The 18,735-nt window shown below is 43.5% G+C and overlaps 1 protein-coding gene across 1 annotated transcript in view; it reads left to right on the top strand.

Annotated features, from left to right (window-relative positions):
• LOC147705984 (protein-glutamine gamma-glutamyltransferase E-like) overlaps positions 1-18,735 on the top strand; it is a 247,408-nt gene that overhangs the window by 32,383 nt on the left and 196,290 nt on the right. The window contains exons 2-3 of the mRNA XM_086932441.1: positions 565-735; positions 2,832-3,077. Coding sequence (XP_086788567.1) covers positions 565-735; positions 2,832-3,077 — 417 coding nt within the window. The remainder of the gene's footprint in view (positions 1-564; positions 736-2,831; positions 3,078-18,735) is intronic.

Genomic DNA, 18,735 nt, shown 5'->3' on the forward strand with positions numbered 1-18,735 from the left:
ATATGTATATATATATATATATATATATATATATATATATATATATATATATGTGTATATGTATATATATATATATATATATATATATATATATATATATATATATATATATATATATATATATATATATATATATATATATATATATATATATATATACCCCAATAGTAACTTCCCAAGTGGGAAGATGACAATGGGACGGCAAGAAAAAGAGCCAATAAGCCCTAATGAGTACTCCAATAGGTGCTGGTGCTGCTGACGTCCATTTGCTTTACTCGAGTGTGGGAAGCGTTGAGACAGGAGAGCAAAATAAAAATAATTTCAATTTTTTTTTTTAAGATATTGGTACGCCCTTGCCAAACCATTTTTCTGCTTTCTGGGTATCTCTATTACCACAGGCTTCTGTATGCACATGGATATTACTCTATATGTCTCCTTGTTTATGAATATTTCCCTTGACCGCTGAAAAAATCACATCTTCAAACTTTCTCCTGCTGCCACCTATCTTCAATCAGTCTCTTTGCAGTCATATCAAGGAGTTCACATTTTCTGTTTACTTCACAGGCCTGAAACTGACGATTATCAACCTGCACATTCCAGCAAACAGGAGGTCTCACCACACTGATAAATACATCAGCAACGACCTGATCCTGAGAAGAGGACAGCCCTTCAAAGTTAGCCTCACCTTCAACAGGGCTCTTAAAAGAGAGCGCATTGCATTCACTTTGGAGACAGGTACAATGCTCCTAGTACTTTCGTGTTACACATATGGCAGGGCTCTCTAAACTCCCAGGTCCTAGTGTGAGCTGTTCATTTTTTCTAGATTACTTTCTTTGCATTTTGGGATTTGAACTCATTATTCCCTTATGAAATCTATAATCCTTGTCCCAGAATAAAAACCTAAAAATCTGTCCCAGAAGAGTAACTCACACATGGACCTGGGAAACTGAGAGTTCTGAAAACTTGGGTGTTAGTTAAGGTAACTAGCAGTATATGCTGAGACCTTTGCTTGCCTTTTGGAACTGCAGGCAGTGCCCTTGATACCTCTAATTTCAGGTTTCATGACGACAGGAGCATGATTAAAAGTTAAACAGGGCTCAATCATACATTTGTATTTTTTAGTGCCCATTCCTTGTCCTTTCTCTAGTTCTCTGAAGGTATCTAGAGGCAAACAGTGGGGAAAGTCATCAACTTTGTGCTTTCATGAGGGGGTGGATGAGCGTTAAGGGTTAAGGGTTGTGTGATGCCAATTCAGTTCTCTCTGACATTTTAGTGCAGTATCAATGGTCACAAAGGAGCATTTTCCAATTTGCAGGTAAAAATGGACAAGTAGTGTCTGCAATACATTTAGGGCCTGATGTACTAAGTATTAGCAAAAAGACAGGTGTTGCAACCCCAGTAATGCAAGCAGAATGTATCAAAGGCATACTGCGAGTGGGAAAATGCTTCCTAGCTCGCATTGTGCAATTGGCAACACATCGCTGTTTGGCTGAAAGGAGTGTCCCCTCCCCTTTCTACATCGCAATACCGGTTTCAATGGTTTAGTACCATATTTGTCATTGATTGTACACCAGCAATAGAAAGGAGGTGGTATCCAATCATAAAATAGAAGCTGTTCCTCAGGGATAGCTTCTAATTGTCTGTATGTAGGCTGTCAACATTGGGTGAAGCAGATAGTGGTCCATGCTTCTATCAAAGTCTCCTCAAAGAATTACGGGGCATATTACCGAGCAATAGCTCAGCGGTAAAAATTTACCGCTGAGCTGCGGCGATTTTTATCGCAAATAAACCTTGGTATTACCAAGGTTTATCGCAAATGCGATAAAAATCGGCCGCAATGCATGAATATTGCTGAAAAGTGAGCGATACTCATGCATTACTGAGCTAATGCTCTTAGCCATATTATCCACCTCCCATTGGATAACATGGCTAAGAACTGCTTAGCGCGAATATCTCCAAAAGTTGGTAATGGGAGATAGCGATGTTAGCGACTGTTTCCAGTCTTGGCACGCCCACTTTGCATGTTATTAGTGATAAATATCACTGACATGCAAAGCGGGGCCCAAGATGGTCGCTATCTCCTACTAGCTGTCGCTAACTGGTGTTAGCGACAGCTAGGTAATAGGGAGATAATTTTATCTCCGCTTTCTTGGCTTTTAAAGCCAAGAAAGCGGAGATAAACCCCCTTGATAATATCCCCCTACATTTTTTTTATTTCAACCCTCTTAAGGGACTTGCGCAGAATTGAAGAAAGAGCAGGCTTTCAGCAAATATAGGGATAGCTATCAGCGTCCCATGGTCGGACTCCATCCAGGATTTCTCATTCCAATCAATGTGATTCACAAAGATAATCCTGCCTCGTTAATATAGATGTAACAAGATCCTAAAATTCTACGTAATGGCCATTTTGCACAGGGTGTACTGTCTTCAGCGCAACATACGGGTCGTGATGCAAAGCAGTTGGGGGCAGGTTTACAAGGCCCTTGATCCACTTTTGCGCCACTTTTCCCCTTGTTAAAAGTGACGCAAAAGTGACGCAAAGGGCTTGTAAATCTGCCCCTTGGTGTACAGAAAGATTGATTGCTTTAAAACCCATCCTTTGTGTACTCTGAGTCCAAAGTTTGTACACAAGTTACACATAATGCAATTCAAACTCACCAGAAATCCCACCAATACCTTTCATTCACAGATGAGCTTAAAGCAAAACTGCTGCAATATAAATGTGATGTGCGCAAAATATATCACAGACAGTGATACTTTCGTGCTTTAATCTTATGAACATGTGCATAGCATTGTTTCATCTTTACCTGCATTTTGCTGTGTTTTCATAGGGCCACAACCGGAAGAAGCCACTAATACAAGAGCTGTGTTCCCTCTTTCAAGAACTGTGAAGCCAAACTGCTGGGGAGCAGTTAAAAGTGCAGGCAATGGATCTTCGAGATACTTAGCAATTTCTATCTCAAGTCCGAGGAACGCCATTATTGGGCGCTACAGCCTGAGCGTTCAGATCGAGGAAAATAAAATCTCGTCCCACAAACTCGGGAATCTAGTGCTCCTTTTCAATCCCTGGGCTTCAGGTATGGTAAATCTCTGGGAAAGTGTGTCGATTGTTCTTTGTTGATGTAAAATCTTATGTGAGTTTAACGTTTATCTGTTTGTATCTTTTATGTAATTCATGTACTCCGAAGTCCTTATGTAATGGAGCTGTTTCTATTGTAAACCTCTCTGACACCCTGGGGTAAAGTTTGCAATATATAAAAACATAAATAAATTAAAAAAAGGGACAACACTGCTGCTGAATTTAGGAGGGATTGTTTATTAAAGTGGGCAGGTAAATGGCGTCTCTTCCATAATGAGTGAGCACGCGAGTGAATGAGTGAAAGATTGTATATTTATAAGGTGCAGTAAGTGTAACTTGATGCCTCTGCGAAGTCATCCAGATATAGTATCTATCTCAAATGAGGAAATAGTTCAGTACATACAGAAAATCTACTTTTCCCTTTGAAAAATATTTTTGTCTGCAAAATGTCAATAAAGTTGTCTATTCCACTGAGGAATGTACCAGTTAATGGCATGTGCAAAGTAGACAGGGACTTCCCAAGGCAGATAACTGTGAAGACATCTAACATGGGCTTCGATTGGAATTCCATAGAGCATATTATCAAGCCCATTATCGCCGCTTTATCGGCAGTTTTCTGCCGATAAAGCGGAAATAATTATATCTCCTGTCTTGATAATATGCCCCTCAGTCACTTAAAATAGATCGATCCTTTACTGCTTTCCACTCCCACAACAAGGAGTCTAGGGCTCAATTAGGGTTTGTAGAAGGAGGAGAGCCACCATAAACTTGTAAATCTTATACCCAGCCAAACCCATGGTCCCCTCTCACCATATAAAGATCTCTTATACCCATCTTAACCCATGGTTCTTCCTCCCTATGCATAGGAGGAATAACCACAGGTCAACAATGACGAGACAGAAGTACTGATTTTCTGCAAGAGCACCTCACCATGGGACTGCAACTGGTTGCTGGCTGACTTTGGACCCAAACGTCCACCCGACACCCAAACCAGGAACCTCCGAATCATCAACAGCAAACTGGACATGACCATACATATCAAAGCTGTCACTACATCCTTCTTTCGCACTCAGATGATTATGAAGATCTTCAAATGGCTCCCAAGCAACACCAGAAATACGGTCACTCACTCCCTAGTCACCAACTAATTGTATTACGGGCAAACTGTAGTGTAGTTATATATCCCTGATAGGCTCTGCGCATTGGAATTACATACACCATAGTTTTGACATAGGACTGAGGTCAGTATGTCTCTATCAAGTATGTTTAAACTTAATTGTGTGTGTGCCAGCTAACTCAGAGGCCACTAGAAACTTTCTTGAATGAATAAGAAGGGATTCAATTCTGACAACCGCATAAACATGACAACTTTGTTTTCTTTAGAGTCGGAACAATATCTTCAGAGTCGTGGAAACAATAGATAACTATTTCACTCAGTCAATCGTGCATGCTTCGTTTCTACAGAGGTGCAGAGAAATATAGAGACGGGCATTTCAATAAAAAGGAGTTTATTGAACAGTCTTCTTTCTCATGCAAGAGATATGAACTGCTACAATCGTAAGACAGAATGCGAAGTATAATGCGTACAGCGTAAACAGTAATATAAAATAATACTGTAATAGCATGGTCTGTTGCTATGACATATTTAAAAATACATACATAAATAACACAGGCTAAAATACTCAACTGGTGCTTCTAAAATAATCCTACCCCAGCGTACCTAACCAATGTCTAGTACGAGGGAAGAAGTAGGTGCTGTTTTAGCTATAGTTTAGTTTTGCCAAGAATTGCCAAAGGCTTCTCTAGGTTCCAATCAGCTCCATACCTTAGAGTGAGAGAGGTTGGTATCTCTTTCCTGGGACTCGATTTCCAAACACCCAGCAAGGGGAGTCAGAAACACTGGAGCTGCATTCTCGGCAGGAGGATGACAGTGTCTAGTCAGCTTGGGAGATGACTTCCTTCGGGACTTGCAGAGGCGAGCTGCGTCGTGCAAGTAGGTAGTCGAACTGCACCGAACCACACCATGCTTTGCCATAGCAAGTGAAGGTATATTTATACCTTGAAGGTGTTTAGGAATGCCAGTATTGACGTAGAAGTCAGGCATATGAACATCATGAATGAACCCCTAAGGAATAGATGTTCATGCATAATAAATGAGTTCTTGGAGCAATCAATATCCAGGCAAGGGGATGTCCCTAAAGCTTAAGAGTCTGGTTTTCCAAGAACTCGTTGTGACGTAGATGAACAGATGGAACTAACCATGCCTGTATTTGGGTAGCATGGACTATGCCTAAACAAGGACTGGATTTCTATGCCTATATAAGGGCAATGTGAAATACACCTATAAAAGTGCATGAATCGGGAAATCATACGGAATCTAAATCGATACACAACAACACTTTTTGCTGGTTATACCAAGAAACTCACCAGAAAACTTCAAACAGCCAGAACTCACAAGCCAGGCACGGCCTCAGCTTTCTACACAGAAGTCACATCACACAACATCTCATGGTGCTCCACTGCCTCCCAATACATAAATGCACTTATTTCAAACATCTCTCACACACATTTAAGGCACTATGGGGCTTATTTGCAAGCCTGTTGCGCCATCACTGCGTCATTTATTTGGACACACGAGTGGTGCAACGGGCTTGCACATATTTACAAGGCCTTGTTAAGTCACCCTTCATGACTCTTTATGGCCCAGTAAATATGGGCCCCTTTCACACATAACTCTGTGTGAAAGATGCATTCCATGGGCGTTTTTGAGGCTGTTCCAATGCAACATTCATGGCACTTGACTGATTCACAACATTTTGTAAAACTGGGAATGCGCCAGAATCCTACTCCTCATGCAACGAGGAAAAATACTTTAATTTCTCTTAATTTCCTGCATTCTACAGCACGCATAGATAGATGAAAATTCCATTAATTATTGATTTTGTGCAGGAAGGTGTCCCTTTCTGCACACAAACAATCATTTTTGCAGCACAGGTACCCTTGCAAATGATGCACGGGTGCCTGCGCTGGTTCATTGTAACCAATTGTGTGCCATTGCAGGGTAAAGCGCAGGGATGCATTGTATTATTGTTCCCAAACACCTTTTTCAAATGCATAGCAGATTTTATGCGAATCAAGTATTCAATACTAATAGCAACTTTTTTGACACTTTTTTTGTCATACCAAATTTTCAGTTTTTCTTGAGTTAGTCCTACATTCTTCTTTACTAACTTCAACAGTTGCTGTACATCAGACGCACTCCTAATCCATTTCAACATCCACACAAGGTGAAAACTGGTATTGGCTTTCCTACTTCTTAGAAGTTCAAGCTTTGAGACCTTGGTAGTAGAATGAGGTGTGGTGCAGTAAAAACACAACATTCTACAGACAGCCTTTATAACAGTATTTGCCAAAAACTCTGTTCATTCTTTCTACAAGGACATTGGTTTGTGGGTGGTATAGGGAGCTCTTCGAATGCTGACATCACATGACCATACTCTAACTCTTTATTTACAAACTGGGTACCACTGTCAGAAACAAAATGCTCAGGAAAACCCTCGATCAGGAAAATTTCTCTCAGAAACTCTGTGATAGTACTAGCATTAGCTTGTATTTATTTGACACTGGCACTTCTTTTACATTGATTGTGTGCTCGAACCCACAAATGCTACTCATCTCTTCTCCAAATATGTTAGGATTTTTCTACTCCAGCCAAACTCTGCATCCTCATAATCTACCACCAGGACTTGTTCTTTGGCACCTGGTTTAAGAACCATTCCAAAAAGTCCATGATGAAACCAACCTAATATGTTTAGACCTTTTGCAGACAAATACATTTTGCCCGTAGTCTTCCTCCCTTTGAATTGCAAAACATCTTCAAAATAGCCCAAAAGTTCAATTTTACGTTCTTCATATGAGACAGGGGACCAGTCAGAAGGAAGTAAAGACCTGTAACACCACATATCAGTAAACAACCAATGTGATCATGGTGACCTTAGCTCAAGAATCTACCAGCAATTTCATCATTGTGTTCCCCTACTTAATGTCAACTACAGGATTAACACACAAGCCAGGATCACCCACCAAGGTTTCCTTCCCCACAATGGTATGTTTTGATGTGGCAGAAACATCATCTCCAACAACAAGCACCATATCACGCATACCCATCAAATCTCTATCTGAATCAGACTCTGGTTGTTTGTCATAATGCAACCTGAGTTTGTTGACTGCTTGCAAGTACTCATCTCCAACTTTATCCTTATTTTCTGGTATTTCCAGTAGTTGTTTGAAGATAGACTTTCCTTTTAAGCCTAGCGAATGTAATAGCAATTTCCTTTCCACTTATCTCTAAACATTGACACCCCCAGATACGTTTTGAAAACATCAAACCACATCCCCCACCTAGCCAGTGGTTTACCTGGTGAGTCCAGAATTGAAGAGGGAGGCGTAACGAACTGTATAATAGCAAATACGCAGTGTACAGATACAAAATAAATACATACAGCAAGATACACCAAGTATCACATTCCAAAAGCATACATGTCTCCTTGTAAAAAAATATAGCTCACTATATATATATATATATATATATATATATATATATATATATATATATATATCAAAGCACAAGTCCCCGAAAAGGGAGCCACCAACCCTGCAGGGCGGCCTCTCAAACACGGGCACGGAGACGCCCGTTACTCCATTCTCCATGGCAAACAAAACGAGAGGCCCATTGCAAGACACAGGAGACTTTAATTCAGGCTGAGCACAATGCTTCCTAATGTCCCAACTAGTTTCGGCAGAAAGCCTTGATCACGGGCAGGAAGTGTCGAAAAAGGTTTCTATGTGCTTCCGTTTTTAAATTGCACTTGCGGGTCACATGACTGATGGTAACTACATTTCCCAAACTGCATCATTCATACAGTGAGTTGTTGATTAAAAAAGCAATGTTCTTTATGCTCACAGAAAGTTGTAGTTTTGTGTCCATAAAAAAATGATGCACTCGTTGTTCAGTACATCTAAGTGAAAAGCAGTCAAACCCTTGTAGATAGCAGAATGCTGATTGTTGCAAAACCATGAATCTCCGTCTCCTTCTGCTTGCACGAGTGGAAAGGGAAGTATTCCCAAACCACATCCCTTCCAGCGCCGCCGTTGTTTTCGCCAGTTGGCCTCTCCCAGGTGGGTTTAGCGGCGGCGTGTGGGTCATGCTCCCATTATTAACACCAAAGCACAAGTCCCCAAAAAGGGAGCCACCAACCCTGCAGGGCGGCCTCTCAAACACGGGCACGGAGACGCCCGTTACTCCATTCTCCATGGCAAACAAAACGAGAGGCCCATTGCAAGACACAGGAGACTTTAATTCAGGCTGAGCACAATGCTTCCTAATGTCCCAACTAGTTTCGGCAGAAAGCCTTGATCACGGGCAGGAAGTGTCGAAAAAGGTTTCTATGTGCTTCCGTTTTTAAATTGCACTTGCGGGTCACATGACTGATGGTAACTACATTTCCCAAACTGCATCATTCATACAGTGAGTTGTTGATTAAAAAAGCAATGTTCTTTATGCTCACAGAAAGTTGTAGTTTTGTGTCCATAAAAAAATGATGCACTCGTTGTTCAGTACATCTAAGTGAAAAGCAGTCAAACCCTTGTAGATAGCAGAATGCTGATTGTTGCAAAACCATGAATCTCCGTCTCCTTCTGCTTGCACGAGTGGAAAGGGAAGTATTCCCAAACCACATCCCTTCCAGCGCCGCCGTTGTTTTCGCCAGTTGGCCTCTCCCAGGTGGGTTTAGCGGCGGCGTGTGGGTCATGCTCCCATTATTAACACCAAAGCACAAGTCCCCGAAAAGGGAGCCACCAACCCTGCAGGGCGGCCTCTCAAACACGGGCACGGAGACGCCCGTTACTCCATTCTCCATGGCAAACAAAACGAGAGGCCCATTGCAAGACACAGGAGACTTTAATTCAGGCTGAGCACAATGCTTCCTAATGTCCCAACTAGTTTCGGCAGAAAGCCTTGATCACGGGCAGGAAGTGTCGAAAAAGGTTTCTATGTGCTTCCGTTTTTAAATTGCACTTGCGGGTCACATGACTGATGGTAACTACATTTCCCAAACTGCATCATTCATACAGTGAGTTGTTGATTAAAAAAGCAATGTTCTTTATGCTCACAGAAAGTTGTAGTTTTGTGTCCATAAAAAAATGATGCACTCGTTGTTCAGTACATCTAAGTGAAAAGCAGTCAAACCCTTGTAGATAGCAGAATGCTGATTGTTGCAAAACCATGAATCTCCGTCTCCTTCTGCTTGCACGAGTGGAAAGGGAAGTATTCCCAAACCACATCCCTTCCAGCGCCGCCGTTGTTTTCGCCAGTTGGCCTCTCCCAGGTGGGTTTAGCGGCGGCGTGTGGGTCATGCTCCCATTATTAACACCAAAGCACAAGTCCCCGAAAAGGGAGCCACCAACCCTGCAGGGCGGCCTCTCAAACACGGGCACGGAGACGCCCGTTACTCCATTCTCCATGGCAAACAAAACGAAAGGCCCATTGCAAGACACAGGAGACTTTAATTCAGGCTGAGCACAATGCTTCCTAATGTCCTAACTAGTTTCGGCAGAAAGCCTTGATCACGGGCAGGAAGTGTCGAAAAAGGTTTCTATGTGCTTCCGTTTTTAAATTGCACTTGCGGGTCACATGACTGATGGTAACTACATTTCCCAAACTGCATCATTCATACAGTGAGTTGTTGATTAAAAAAGCAATGTTCTTTATGCTCACAGAAAGTTGTAGTTTTGTGTCCATAAAAAAATGATGCACTGGTTGTTCAGTACATCTAAGTGAAAAGCAGTCAAACCCTTGTAGATAGCAGAATGCTGATTGTTGCAAAACCATGAATCTCCGTCTCCTTCTGCTTGCACGAGTGGAAAGGGAAGTATTCCCAAACCACATCCCTTCCAGCGCCGCCGTTGTTTTCGCCAGTTGGCCTCTCCCAGGTGGGTTTAGCGGCGGCGTGTGGGTCATGCTCCCATTATTAACACCAAAGCACAAGTCCCCGAAAAGGGAGCCACCAACCCTGCAGGGCGGCCTCTCAAACACGGGCACGGAGACGCCCGTTACTCCATTCTCCATGGCAAACAAAACGAGAGGCCCATTGCAAGACACAGGAGACTTTAATTCAGGCTGAGCACAAACCTTCCTAATGTCCCAACTAGTTTCGGCAGAAAGCCTTGATCACGGGCAGGAAGTGTCGAAAAAGGTTTCTATGTGCTTCCGTTTTTAAATTGCACTTGCGGGTCACATGACTGATGGTAACTACATTTCCCAAACTGCATCATTCATACAGTGAGTTGTTGATTAAAAAAGCAATGTTCTTTATGCTCACAGAAAGTTGTAGTTTTGTGTCCATAAAAAAATGATGCACTCGTTGTTCAGTACATCTAAGTGAAAAGCAGTCAAACCCTTGTAGATAGCAGAATGCTGATTGTTGCAAAACCATGAATCTCCGTCTCCTTCTGCTTGCACGAGTGGAAAGGGAAGTATTCCCAAACCACATCCCTTCCAGCACCGCCGTTGTTTTCGCCAGTTGGCCTCTCCCAGGTGGGTTAAGCGGCGGCGTGTGGGTCATGCTCCCATTATTAACACCAAAGCACAAGTCCCCGAAAAGGGAGCCACCAACCCTGCAGGGCGGCCTCTCAAACACGGGCACGGAGACACCCGTTACTCCATTCTCCATGGCAAACAAAACGAGAGGCCCATTGCAAGACACAGGAGACTTTAATTCAGGCTGAGCACAATGCTTCCTAATGTCCCAACTAGTTTCGGCAGAAAGCCTTGATCACGGGCAGGAAGTGTCGAAAAAGGTTTCTATGTGCTTCCGTTTTTAAATTGCACTTGCGGGTCACATGACTGATGGTAACTACATTTCCCAAACTGCATCATTCATACAGTGAGTTGTTGATTAAAAAAGCAATGTTCTTTATGCTCACAGAAAGTTGTAGTTTTGTGTCCATAAAAAAATGATGCACTCGTTGTTCAGTACATCTAAGTGAAAAGCAGTCAAACCCTTGTAGATAGCAGAATGCTGATTGTTGCAAAACCATGAATCTCCATCTCCTTCTGCTTGCACGAGTGGAAAGGGAAGTATTCCCAAACCACATCCCTTCCAGCGCCGCCGTTGTTTTCGCCAGTTGGCCTCTCCCAGGTGGGTTTAGCGGCGGTGTGTGGGTCATGCTCCCATTATTAACACCAAAGCACAAGTCCCCGAAAAGGGAGCCACCAACCCTGCAGGGCGGCCTCTCAAACACGGGCACGGAGACGCCCGTTACTCCATTCTCCATGGCAAACAAAACGAGAGGCCCATTGCAAGACACAGGAGACTTTAATTCAGGCTGAGCACAATGCTTCCTAATGTCCCAACTAGTTTCGGCAGAAAGCCTTGATCACGGGCAGGAAGTGTCGAAAAAGGTTTCTATGTGCTTCCGTTTTTAAATTGCACTTGCGGGTCACATGACTGATGGTAACTACATTTCCCAAACTGCATCATTCATACAGTGAGTTGTTGATTAAAAAAGCAATGTTCTTTATGCTCACAGAAAGTTGTAGTTTTGTGTCCATAAAAAAATGATGCACTCGTTGTTCAGTACATCTAAGTGAAAAGCAGTCAAACCCTTGTAGATAGCAGAATGCTGATTGTTGCAAAACCATGAATCTCCGTCTCCTTCTGCTTGCACGAGTGGAAAGGGAAGTATTCCCAAACCACATCCCTTCCAGTGCCGCCGTTGTTTTCGCCAGTTGGCCTCTCCCAGGTGGGTTTAGCGGCGGCGTGTGGGTCATGCTCCCATTATTAACACCAAAGCACAAGTCCCCGAAAAGGGAGCCACCAACCCTGCAGGGCGGCCTCTCAAACACGGGCACGGAGACGCCCGTTACTCCATTCTCCATGGCAAACAAAACGAGAGGCCCATTGCAAGACACAGGAGACTTTAATTCAGGCTGAGCACAATGCTTCCTAATGTCCCAACTAGTTTCGGCAGAAAGCCTTGATCACGGGCAGGAAGTGTCGAAAAAGGTTTCTATGTGCTTCCGTTTTTAAATTGCACTTGCGGGTCACATGACTGATGGTAACTACATTTCCCAAACTGCATCATTCATACAGTGAGTTGTTGATTAAAAAAGCAATGTTCTTTATGCTCACAGAAAGTTGTAGTTTTGTGTCCATAAAAAAATGATGCACTCGTTGTTCAGTACATCTAAGTGAAAAGCAGTCAAACCCTTGTAGATAGCAGAATGCTGATTGTTGCAAAACCATGAATCTCCGTCTCCTTCTGCTTGCACGAGTGGAAAGGGAAGTATTCCCAAACCACATCCCTTCCAGCGCCGCCATTGTTTTCGCCAGTTGGCCTCTCCCAGGTGGGTTTAGCGGCGGCGTGTGGGTCATGCTCCCATTATTAACACCAAAGCACAAGTCCCCGAAAAGGGAGCCACCAACCCTGCAGGGCGGCCTCTCAAACATGGGCACGGAGACGCCCGTTACTCCATTCTCCATGGCAAACAAAACGAGAGGCCCATTGCAAGACACAGGAGACTTTAATTCAGGCTGAGCACAATGCTTCCTAATGTCCCAACTAGTTTCGGCAGAAAGCCTTGATCACGGGCAGGAAGTGTCGAAAAAGGTTTCTATGTGCTTCCGTTTTTAAATTGCACTTGCGGGTCACATGACTGGTGGTAACTACATTTCCCAAACTGCATCATTCATACAGTGAGTTGTTGATTAAAAAAGCAATGTTCTTTATGCTCACAGAAAGTTGTAGTTTTGTGTCCATAAAAAAATGATGCACTCGTTGTTCAGTACATCTAAGTGAAAAGCAGTCAAACCCTTGTAGATAGCAGAATGCTGATTGTTGCAAAACCATGAATCTCCGTCTCCTTCTGCTTGCACGAGTGGAAAGGGAAGTATTCCCAAACCACATCCCTTCCAGCGCCGCCCTTGTTTTCGCCAGTTGGCCTCTCCCAGGTGGGTTTAGCGGCGGCGTGTGGGTCATGCTCCCATTATTAACACCAAAGCACAAGTCCCCGAAAAGGGAGCCACCAACCCTGCAGGGCGGCCTCTCAAACACGGGCACGGAGACGCCCGTTACTCCATTCTCCACGGCAAACAAAACGAGAGGCCCATTGCAAGACACAGGAGACGTTAATTCAGGCTGAGCACAATGCTTCCTAATGTCCCAACTAGTTTCGGCAGAAAGCCTTGATCACGGGCAGGAAGTGTCGAAAAAGGTTTCTGTGTGCTTCCGTTTTTAAATTGCACTTGCGGGTCACATGACTGATGGTAACTACATTTCCCAAACTGCATCATTCATACAGTGAGTTGTTGATTAAAAAAGCAATGTTCTTTATGCTCACAGAAAGTTGTAGTTTTGTGTCCATAAAAAAATGATGCACTCGTTGTTCAGTACATCTAAGTGAAAAGCAGTCAAACCCTTGTAGATAGCAGAATGCTGATTGTTGCAAAACCATGAATCTCCGTCTCCTTCTGCTTGCACGAGTGGAAAGGGAAGTATTCCCAAACCACATCCCTTCCAGCGCCGCCGTTGTTTTCGCCAGTTGGCCTCTCCCAGGTGGGTTTAGCGGCGGCGTGTGGGTCATGCTCCCATTATTAACACCAAAGCACAAGTCCCCGAAAAGGGAGCCACCAACCCTGCAGGGCAGCCTCTCAAACACGGGCACGGAGACGCCCGTTACTCCATTCTCCATGGCAAACAAAACGAGAGGCCCATTGCAAGACACAGGAGACTTTAATTCAGGCTGAGCACAATGCTTCCTAATGTCCCAACTAGTTTCGGCAGAAAGCCTTGATCACGGGCAGGAAGTGTCGAAAAAGGTTTCTATGTGCTTCCGTTTTTAAATTGCACTTGCGGGTCACATGACTGATGGTAACTACATTTCCCAAACTGCATCATTCATACAGTGAGTTGTTGATTAAAAAAGCAATGTTCTTTATGCTCACAGAAAGTTGTAGTTTTGTGTCCATAAAAAAATGATGCACTCGTTGTTCAGTACATCTAAGTGAAAAGCAGTCAAACCCTTGTAGATAGCAGAATGCTGATTGTTGCAAAACCATGAATCTCCGTCTCCTTCTGCTTGCACGAGTGGAAAGGGAAGTATTCCCAAACCACATCCCTTCCAGCGCCGCCGTTGTTTTCGCCAGTTGGCCTCTCCCAGGTGGGTTTAGCGGCGGCGTGTGGGTCATGCTCCCATTATTAACACCAAAGCACAAGTCCCCGAAAAGGGAGCCACCAACCCTGCAGGGCGGCCTCTCAAACACGGGCACGGAGACGCCCGTTACTCCATTCTCCATGGCAAACAAAACGAGAGGCCCATTGCAAGACACAGGAGACTTTAATTCATATATATATCCAGCTCAGTTACCTGCAAGAAAGAGAGGAGAGCGGCTATAAACTCAGATCACATTTTAATCCTCAACTAACAGTAGATGCGATCGATGTCTTCTCGGAAGCAATGACCAATGACCTATTGAAATATAGAGTGAAAAGTGGAAAAGACCATAAGAACAAAGGGAACAACATAAATCCAGATGAAAGGAAAGCGATTCTGGATTTAATGCAGGATACGAGTGTGATAATCAAGCCTTCAGATAAAGGCGGAAACGTTGTTTTACAAACCAGAGAAAATTACTGCAAAGAGGCCATGAAACAGCTACGCAATGCAGAGAATTATGATCTGTCATCTAAGGAAATCTATGGAATATGATGATTTGATTTATAACTGGTACCGCAAAGATATGCTGGGAAAAGAAGAATATCTATTCCTAAGAAGCAACAATCCAACAATACCAACATTTTATCACATTCCAAAAATCCACAAAAACAATACTGACCCCCCGGGTAGACCTATTATTTCATCACAAAACAGTCTAACCGAACATCTTTCCACTTTCATTGATCACTTTCTCAATCCGTTGGTGCAGCAATTGGATTCCTATATAAAGGACACAAAGGATTTTTTATCGAAAATCGCAAAAATCAAATGGGATCCAAGCTATAGAATGATAGTATTAGACATAACAAGTCTATACACAAGCATCGGTCATGAAAAAGGCATCAAGGCGGTGGAACATTACCTCAAAAAGAGACAACTGAGGTTTTTGGAACACAATCAGATGCTGGCAATTTTTGTGGAATTTTGTTGAACACACAATATTTTTTTGTTTGAGGACGTCTATTACAGACAAATATCTGGAACTGCGATGGGTACCTGCTTTGCCCCCAGCTACGCGAACCTATTCGTGGGCTGGTGGGAGGAGCAGGTACCCAGGTCGCTGGAGGTGGATGGTGAGAAGGGCTGTGTGATCGAGTGGTGTCGTTATATAGACGACTTGTTCATAATCTGGCAAGGATCGGAACATACTGCCAAGACCTACATTGACGCCCTCAATATGAACGACATGAATTTAAATTTCAGTGGCTCCATAAGCAATATCTGTGTGGAATATTTGGACTTAAAAGTGTTCATAATACAGCGGGAAATTCAGTATTGTACGCCACAAGCAATCATCCAACTGCATTGATACAGAGCATTCCCTATGGAGAGCTACTCAGGCTCAGACGTAATAGCTCCAGGGATTCAGATTTTAAAATTGCAGCATCATCTTGCATCAGTAGATTTCAAAAGAGAGGTTATGCAATGACCACGTTACTAAGTGCATTAAATAAAGTCAATGCCTTACAGAGATCGAATTTACTGGTGGATAAGAATCGTTCTTCCATTGATGAGAAAACCGAAATGGGCAAATTCCGGCTGGTAACTCCATATTCGGCGGAAGCAAATTTCTTGAAACGTATGCTTAGAAAGAATTGGCATATTTTGAAAACCGATAGTTGTATCAAAGACGACATTCCTGATTACCCCTTGGTAACTTTTAAGAAATCGAGATCTCTAAAAGACATGTTGGTTCAAAGCCATTTGAAGAAAATTGAAAGGAAATCTAAGACACTTGCGGATTTAAAGGGTTTCCATCCATGTCATCATTGTAAAGCCTGTGCAAACAGCAAAAGAGTGAAAAATTATGAGCTACCCAATATGGGAATAGTAAAAACAATTAACAAGTACCTCACCTGCAATACTTCTTATGCAGTATACTGTCTCAAGTGCCCGTGTGGACTGATGTACATCGGGAGTACGATCAAACCCCTAAAACTAAGGATTTTAGAACACCTGAGGGCAATTGATAAAAACGATCAATCGTATCCTGTTGCCCGACACTTTCAGGACAAACATTCCAGTAGTGGACATCAACTACAATATTTTGGAATAGACCACATACCAGAGAACCCTAGGGGAGGAGACAGACTACACAGGCTAAGAAGACTTGAGTCTCGATACATTATAGACTTAATGACCAAACACCCTAATGGTTTGAATGCAGGGGAAGAACTGGCATCTCATATTGGATTTTGAGGTCTAACTAACTTGAAGTCCATACAAAAAACACTGAGTTAACATGGATTAATGCAAGGCTGTATTTCTGCACTAATACTAATGGATACATAATGAACTCAGCCGACATATGATTTTTTTCAGTATGTTACAGCAATGAATTATATGCATAAAACTATATAGAGATATTCGGACAAAGTTGCTAAGAGAAAAGTAATGTGTGTAGTTTTTCTAGATATCCTCGAATATTATGATATACATGAGTATTTGAAGCATGATATCAAGTTAATCCTTCAATAGTGTGAGTTTTTGAATTAATGTAACAATATGATTAGTTATAAAGTAGAACTATGGCAAAACAATGGTTAGTCAAGGGAGATTTGCCGATCCACGGCTTGATTTGATTTGTCATCAACATTGTCAAAGTACAACAGTCACGCCAGTACATGGCTAAAGGATTCAGTATAAGAACGGGTTTTGCAATTCCAAGAGGGTGGAGAAAACTGCTTTAAATAGACGTGCAAATCTGCAAACCCAGAATGCGCCGATGTATTTTAGCCAATACACGGCGTAAAAACGTGAATGTTGCGATATAAACGCAATTGTTAAATTTAATTTTTGCGCATACAAGTTTTGATTATTTTTCCACTATTATGTCCGAAATGATTGAGAACGTAAATAGAAGTGGAATGTAGTAGGGGGCGGAGCTTGCCGGCGTCCATGAAGGACGTGTGAGCGCTGAGCTCCTCGCCTGAGCCCCTTTAAAATTCGACAAAACTATCCTTTCAGCGCCTAGCTAGCTCTGAAAGCTGTGGTGGACTCTCTATCTACGCCCCGACCTGGTGGGGGGCTTTTCCCCGGTCGAAATCCGGTGTGGTGTCGCTTTGCCTTTTGGAGGAGGGCGCAGTGGCGGACCAGGCCGTAGTCCACGGTCTATCCTGAGAAGCCGCCCGAGCTGCGCCACGCTACGTGCGGCCCGCGATACTAGAGTGGTGCCGGTCTGCCTCTTTTGCGACCACACAGCTGGTCCTGCTGCGCGATATCAAGCCGTGTTCCCGAGAGAGGTCGTGATGGCCTGACCCTCGTTTGCGCACCCGATGGGAGCAGAAGTGCTGGTGCTTTGAGGTACTATTGGACGCTGAAGGAAACCACTGGCGGGCCGCCATCTCCTTGGGGAGGGTTCCTTCGGCCGTTGCCCGAACCTTCCGCATCTCAAGGACCGCTGTGGAACTGCGGATTTGGAAGTGTCCTGGAGTGTGATGGCCCGACTGCTCGACATTGGTGTGGTCCGGTTCTGAAGGAGTGCTTGGTGGTGTGCCTCTCTGGCTCTTAGGCCTACTCGTACTGCAGGGCGATTAGCCGCCATCTTGGACGCATTTCTTGCTGCGCAACATCTCGTCCTTCGAAGCTTGCTCCCCCAGTGTCTCCTCTCTACCCCACTAACACTCGCTGGCGATATATTGCTGGCGGTTGAGCGCCTTGCTGAATGACAACCAGGAACGCTATGGGGAAAGGCGACAAGAATTAACCCAAACTGTCGTTTGATCAGCGGAAAGCGAAAGGTGCTGAGGGGCCGGCCCCGGATGCCTCGCCGCGGCCTACGGCATCCGACAGCTCATTGTGTGCAGACATTCGTGAAGTGCTGGGCGCCATGGAAAAGGGCTTACAGGACAGCATGGCGGCGATTGGCACTAAAATCGACGCACTGTCATTTAGGATGGACCGCATGTCTGAGAGGGTGGATATCAGACAGGTGGGGTGTGGTCACGTCCCAAGCAAATGCACAGCTCATTGTGCCGTTCAGGCCTACATGTATCTGTATCAAACATTAATATTTACTCCATCTCATCCTTATATTTGCATGCTTTAATCCCATTTTTCAAGCTTTGAAAAGAGTCCACAAGTCGAGTATACATAGCTTATTTACATGTTTCTACTGTTCCCAGTGTGTCTATCCAGACTTTCCATAAGAACATGACTGAGGCTTAGCGTTCTTTCCAGGCAGCATTTTATTCGATAAAAAATGACCCAATGCATTTCGGGCTCATCGCTCTTCTTCGGGGGTCGCTGTGGAAAATCATGAAAAAGCGCTATTACCAACTGCTGGTAACACAAACATTAGCAATTATCATTTGTCCCTTCAAATAAAATAATGTTCTATACTATGCTCCCAAACGAAAATCATCATCTCTACGTGAATTAA

The sequence above is a fragment of the Lissotriton vulgaris genome, chromosome 7, assembly GCF_964263255.1.
Source record: "Lissotriton vulgaris chromosome 7, aLisVul1.2, whole genome shotgun sequence".
Classification (NCBI taxonomy): Eukaryota; Metazoa; Chordata; class Amphibia; order Caudata; family Salamandridae; genus Lissotriton; species Lissotriton vulgaris.